The sequence below is a fragment of the Bombyx mandarina genome, chromosome 06 (genome assembly GCF_030267445.1).
Source record: "Bombyx mandarina strain Sakado chromosome 06, ASM3026744v2".
NCBI classification, from domain to species: Eukaryota; Metazoa; Arthropoda; class Insecta; order Lepidoptera; family Bombycidae; genus Bombyx; species Bombyx mandarina.
This window is the reverse complement of record NC_143213.1, coordinates 14336212-14343411: the sequence shown is the minus strand read 5'-3', so window position 1 is coordinate 14343411 and position 7200 is coordinate 14336212. Positions and strand designations below refer to the sequence as shown.

The 7200-nt window shown below is 35.7% G+C and overlaps 1 protein-coding gene across 1 annotated transcript; it reads right to left on the bottom strand.

The window, feature by feature from the left end:
- Positions 1-279: 279 nt before the first annotated feature.
- LOC149502859 (uncharacterized) lies at positions 280-1601 on the bottom strand. Its single transcript, XM_089728501.1, has 2 exons — positions 1523-1601; positions 280-755 (listed from the first exon to the last, which is right to left on the bottom strand). Exons 1-2 carry the CDS (start codon positions 1599-1601, stop codon positions 280-282), a joined length of 555 nt encoding a protein of 184 aa, XP_089584627.1.
- Positions 1602-7200: the final 5599 nt, after the last annotated feature.

Sequence of the window (7200 nt, the reverse complement as noted above, 5' to 3'; positions counted from 1 at the left end):
AATTGCCGCATAGATATCTAAATTAGAAAAATTGTAATCATGCTACGCAATATTATATCTATAAAGTCAATAACGATAGAAGACAAATACAACAATACGTTATCAAGTTTTGACGTAAATTTTGTGATTGCTCTCTTAAAAGCATATTTTTTTAAGTTGACCCAATTTTTATGAGTTGATCAATAATAGTCGTCACCCTCTTCAGGTGAAACGGTTAAATTGATTGGATTCTAACCATTTTAGCAAATATTTGAAGCCGAGTTTTCGTTTTAAAACAATTCACAAAGTCAAAACGATCTCCTTATTCCTCACTGGTTTTATGATCTTCGTAAAATTAGTCTTCACTCTTTGTATAATCGGTTTGTATTTCAATAGTATTTGTTTCGGAGACATGACTTTTTGTTTTTCCGTTGTCATTATAGTGATTTCATATTTATGTGACCTCCTGCTGGTTTCCTCGGCCATCTTTCTCAAGAACATTTCGAAGTTTGACAACTTCATGCTCGCTTTCTTTAGGGGAACGTTGTATTTTTTGGATTTTCCTTTTTTATACATTCCTTTCTTTAAACTATGCTGTAGAAAAGGTTTAATAGTTTCTATTTTAACTTTATAGATTAATGATACGTTATCTTTCTTGGCTAGTTTTTCTATTTCTTTGATGTTCCTGTCGAATTGGGCGAGAGCGTGATCTCCGCGTATTTCCAAGTGCTTCGGAATTTCTTTGTGATGATTACCGTAATAGGACTTTCGTAGTTCTAAAATAGAGATCCTGGTATTAAAAAACTTAAGGATTTTTTGAACTTTTTTTTTATCTTCTATAGTTGAGCTTGGTTAAATAATATATATTTTGGGTTACTTATTGAGGTATAAGCATAAAGTCTATTTTTGATATGTACTATGACAGGAATTGAAGCTCATCCAACTAGTTCAACGGTTATAGATATGAAGCCCATAGAAATTTCGAATTGCCACTACCTATCTTGGGACATCCACCACTGTGAATATTCATTTTGCTAAAGTATCATGTATCATTCAATTTGGATGACAGGCCAAACTATTTTTAGAATTCTGCTAAGACTTGTAATTCGTGTTTTAAGATACGGACATAATAATATGGACTCCAGAAACAGCAAAGATTAAGATTAAGATTAAGAGTGGCCCGTGAGAAAAACTATGAGCGTGAGTTGCTCAGAATTGGAAATTATGAAACATAAAATGAATAAAACACGATAGAGATTCAAGCCGTAAGCTGTTTTTTATAATCTCACACTCGAGAATCACTACGTAGTATAAAACAAAGTCGCTTTCTCTGTCGCTATATCTGTCTGTCCCTATGTATGCTTAAATCTTTAAAACTACCCAACGGATTTTGATGCGGTTTTTTTAATAGATAGAGTGATTAAATATGAAGGTTTATATGTATAATAACATCCATTAAATATTGGAGAAATCAATAATAAATTACAGTTTGCGAAGCGAAGCGAGGGCGGGTCGCTATTATAGTATACAAAATAACATTTACCTTCCAAATATTCCTGCGCCATTATAGCACCGATAACAAATACCAATGTTGTAGTAAAACTAATCTTTGTATTACCCATTGTGAAGTTTCTCGAACAATGAACGAAGTCGGCAATAATTCTACTTATATCGTGCTACAATCAAAAACGTAAAAATATCAACAATGGCGGTGGCGCTAGAGGACTCAACCCTAATTTTATTAAGAGAATTTAACAGAATCAAAAGTATAAATTATTATTTTTGCTTTAAGCTTATTAATTGTGCTTGTTATCAAATGAATGATGCACATTGAATAACGCGTTTCGCATCATGCAAACACAATTAATATGGCATCAGCACTATTTGGATCGATTAGACAAATTCGGGGTGAGTTTTGTGAATTAGGTATTTTCGTTCTTTTATAGCTTAATCATTTTGTTAAAGAAGACTAGCGGAGTTGGCATTTGATACCCATAACTCAAGAACCTATATCCCAACTTGGATCCATTCAACGTTGAAAGTCTATTAGAAATAAGCGTCAAATCTAAAGTAATGGTTACTAATAGAACCTCTACGGTTTTATTCCCAGATGTATTTATACAAATTTATCCAAAAGGACATGAACATCCTTTTGGAAAATTATCAAGCAAACCTAATATATATACATATTTGATGGAGAATATATATAATAAAATATTTTAAATTACTTAACATTTCGTTTGAAATTCACTCAAGTAATATTCTTTATACTCTCCACGACTCTGGAGAAACTCGTGAACCGTGACGTTTCAAATTTAACTTTTTAAGGCTTTCTCTTGCCATTAACGATGTTCTTTGAACATAATAGATTTCCGATGTATTCATTGATTTATACTGAGACTCTTTGGCTTGTGGCTCTGCTCAACTTTCGTGATTATATTTTGGTAACGTTAAAAGGATTTTTTACTTTTCATCATAAAATATTTATTCCAATTCTATTACATAAATATATTTGTATGTTTTCAGATAAATGTATCTAAAGTTATCTATATATTAATACGTGAAGCAAACACTTTGTATCCCTTTTTACGAAAATTGCGCGGACGGAGGAGTATGAAATTTTCCACACTTATAGAGAATATAGAGAAGAAGTGCACAATGCTAATATTTTTAAAAAATAATGCATAAAAGATACATTAAATCAATAAAGAAAACATTACACACACTACATACCATTTATTTGACGCACACACGCATGCATACTATTTATTGTCAAACTTTTGTTCTTGACGTCTGTTGTCAAATTGAGAATAGATTAAATATTGTTTGTCTTTATTAATATTTTTTTATTACACTATAAAAAATGGCGAAATTTGTGATTATAGTATGTGTACAAACTTACAATTCCAATTAATTATAGTCGAATTTCGACTACGAGACCTCTAGTGAGACCTCTAGTTTAATATAAATTGGAAACATACAGGATAGATTATGACATGTGAATGTGAGAGAATACGACAAACGGAAGATCTTTCACTCGGTGGCTAAAATTGCTCTGTATGCAGACGTTTGGAATGTCATTGTTCGGAACTTGTACATATGCAAGCTATTTTCAAAATGATGTTAGCGTGGTTCAGACATCTAACGGCCGTCTGGTGTAGTGGTAAGTGACATGGTCACTACACAAGGGGGTCGCGGGTTCAAATCCCGCCAAGGGAAGATATTTGTATGATAAATATAAATGTCTTTTCCAGGGTTATGGATGTATATTAAATATATGTATGTGTATAATAAAAATCTTACATTTATATCCGTTATCTGGTACCTGTAACACAAGTTCTTTACGAACTTACCACGGGACCAGTTAACGTGGCGTGATTGTTAGTAAATATTTATTTATTATTATTATTATTTATCTGTCAAATACCTTGTGTTCTATGATGATTACCGTCACAATAGTGACGGTAATCATCGCAGTAGATACGCTCTACTTAAAAAGAAAAGTGGAAATTTGAATCGCGCTCGAAGAAATTCGGTAGTGAGAAATTAGCTGACAACAGGGAGCTTAGTGCGAATTTCTTAACTTATCGATCGCGTAAAAGTTAACTCAAATTTGTATGGAGTTGGAACAGGTTCCCTTCGTTTGCCGCTAGGGGCGCTGTTCCAACTCCATACAAATTTGAGTTAACTTTTACGCGATCGATAAGTTAAAAAATTCGAACTAAGCAAACAGGTTACTGCTATTACGATTGAATCAGTGTTAAGTATCAATAACCAAGGATGGCCTAGTTTCTTCTCTATAAATATAATTGTATCAAACTATTATGTTTGATCGTGTTATAAAAATGAAACCTGCAAAACTATAATTTGCGTAATTACTGGTGGTAGGGCCTCTTCTGAGTCCGAGCGGGTAGGTACCACCGCCCTGCCTATTTCTGCCGTGAAGCCATAATGCGTTTCGGTCTGAAGGGTAGGGCAGCCGTTGTAACTATACTGAGATCTTAGAACTTATATCTCAAGGTGGGTGGCGCAGTTACGTTGTAGATGTCTATGGGCTCCAGTAACCACCAGGTGGGCTGCGAGCTCGTCCACCCATCTAAGCAATAAAAAAAATTAATAATAATTCTAATCTACCTTAAATTGAAAATTAATAAATTTTGCGTTTCACACCCAAGTCATCAACGTGTTAACATTTACATTGGAAAACTCTTATCGCAGCTTACAGAATGCAATGCTGCATTGTTTCGGGGCAGGTGGACAAATTGTTTGATTTATTTTCACTGACACTCCAGATAGCTGGTGATAGGATATTGTGTGGTAGGTACCATCGTGCTGCGTATATTCGCCTTGAATCTGTCTCGCGTGCTGGTTCGTAAGGTGAAACAGCCTGTTACGTTTTCCAGCCGGCGTTGCGTTTTTTAGCCGCCAAGAGCAACAAATTGATGACTTAGTTTAATATATATATATATATATATATTTTTTAAGGGATTTCCTGACCTGGTAACTAAGACCTTTAAGTCATGTCTTATTTTAATTTATCTTATTTTTATAATAAATGATAATATGGAGTGAAATGAAATGAAGATGATTAATTTGAGACATTAATCAACTGGAATGAAATTAAACGAAATGAGATGATATGAGATGAAATATAATCTCAGTAAAATGGTGGTCATTTACTGAGATTTTTTCAGTGGACTTTTTGGAGGATCCCGAGAAGTTACGTTCAGCAGCTTTGTTTCATTTTCCCACATTTGTGCACTTTCACAGATATTAAATAGTTAATAAACCACCGTTATTACACATTTAAACCTGAAGAAACACTAAATAAACAAAATAAAACAAATCACACAGCTTCACTCCTCGCGTTTCCACTAAAAAGTCTCTAACTTAGTTTAAGAGAAATATAAAGGTTATGCGTTGCTCTTGGCGGCTGAATTTGAAAGAGAGTTGTTGTCATGGTGTCATAATCAGAAATGTAACACAGCCGGTTATAACTAGTCAGGTCATAAGTATTGTCACACAGTAAAAACTTTTCTTTTAGAATGCTGGCCACAAAAAAGTTTATTGAATTCGAATTTCGAATTGTTCATGAAAATAAAAATGTATACTTTTAGAATTTTACTCATTTTTAAATATGGAGTGGACGCTTAAAGAAGACCGTGTTGCAGTTATTGCGTTGCATCGTTGCGGTTACGTGCTAATTCAAATTTTTAAAATATTGAAAAATTTGAATATAACCAAAAGATTCGTTTATCGTACCATCAAACGATACAATGAAAACTCTAGTGTAGATAACAGGTCAAGAAGTGGTCGCCCTCGGTCTGTTAGGACTCCAGCAGTGATAAAAGCTGTGAAGGCGCGAATTCAAAGAAATCCCAAACGTAAGCAGAAACTGTTGGCCCTTCAGATGGGGTTACGCAGAACCACGGTGAAAAGGGTGTTAAATGAAGACTTAGGGCTTCGGGCATATCGAAGAAAAACAGGACATCGTTTGAATGCTCGTCTAATGGACCTGAGACTGAAGAGATGCCGCGCTTTGTTGAAGCGGTACGCGGGAAAAAAATATCGGGAAATTCTTTTTTCGGATGAAAAATCTTTTACCGTAGAAGAGAGCTACAACAAACAAAATGATAAGGTGTACGCACACAGTAGTGAAGAAGCGAGCAACCGTATTCCGCGTGTCTAACGAGGTCATTTTCCATCCTCACTCATGGTATGGTTGGGAGTTTCTTATTGGGGCTTAACAGAGGTACATTTTTGTGAGAAAGGTGTAAAAACGAATGCAGTTGTGTATCAAAATACAGTCCTGACGAACCTTCTGGAACCTGTTTCTCATACCATGTTCAATAACAGGCACTGGGTATTCCAACAAGATTCGGCGCCAGCTCATAGAGCGAAGAGCACACAAGACTGGCTGGCGACGCGTGAAATCGACTTCATCCCGCACGAAGACTGGCCCTCCTCCAGTCCAGATTTGAATCCGTTAGATTACCAGATATAGCAACACTTGGAGGAAAAGGCGTGCTCAAAGCCTCATCCCAATTTGAAGTCACTCAAGACATCCTTGATTAAGGCAGCCGCCGATATTGACATGGACCTCGTTCGTGCTGCGATAGACGACTGGCCGCGCAGATTGAAGGCCTGTATTCAAAATCACGGAGGTCATTTTGAATAAACTTTAAGGTCATAAGAATCTATGTTTTGTTAAGTTCATTTTGGTATATGAATGGTTACATAATGAATAAACTTGTTTCAATTATTTTACATTAAACATGTGACAGAATTTATGACCTGACTAGGTAAGTATATATAGATGACGAGTTCCGTAACGGTAGTAATAATAAAAGTAAAAAAACGCGTGAATTGGTAACATATTGCAGTAGCGAAGCAGTAATGCGTTTCGTTTTGAAGGGTGGGGCAGTCAGTCTACTGTTTAAACTGAGATTCAGATGCATGTCTTACAACCTGGCTGCGTGCGGCATTTGAAGTCTAAGTGGCCTAAAGGATAAGACGTCCGGTGCCTTCGTGTTGAGCGATGCACCGGATGTTCGAATCCCGCAGGCGGGTACCAAATTTTTTAATGAAATATGTACTTAACAAATGTTCACGATTGACTTCCACGGTGAAGGAATAACATCGTGTAATAAAAATCAAACCCGAAAAATTATAATTTGCGTAATTAGGTACTGGTGGTAGGGCCTCTTGTGAGTCCGCGCGGGTAGGTACCACCGCCCTGCTTATTTCTGCCGTGAAGCAGTAATGCGTTTCGGTTTGAAGGTTGGTGCAGCCGTTGTATAACTATCTTTGAGACCTTACAACTTATATCTCAAGGTGGGTGGCGCATTTACGTTGTAGATGTCTATAAGCTCCAGTAACCACATAACACCAGGTGGGCTGTGAGCTCGTCCACCCATCTAAACAATAAAAAAAATACGTTGTTAATGCCCATGAGCTCCGGTAACCACTTAGCACCGTCTGGGCCGTGAGATCATCCACCCATCTATGGCAAAAAAAAACATTGTGACAGACGAAATTTTATAATAGAATATTATAGTTTTAATACTAAGCAAAGATTTATTAGTAGCATCACCTCGAGACACATTAATTTTTTTGTGAAATAATAAAATCGTTTGTCTCAATTCCGGTAACGTATAATTCGAATTCATAACCGGTTTGTTAATTATTAATATTGTTGTAAGCACAATCATGAAATCAGAA

Bases quoted from the DNA above. Each gene is read 5' to 3' on its own strand.
- LOC149502859 (XM_089728501.1), bottom strand. From the start codon at position 1,601: ATGGGTAATACAAAGATTAGTTTTACTACAACATTGGTATTTGTTATC. The intron at 756-1,522 runs GTAAATGTTATT...TCTCTATTTTAG, and splicing joins GGCGCAGGAATATTTGGAAG to AACTACGAAAGTCCTATTAC.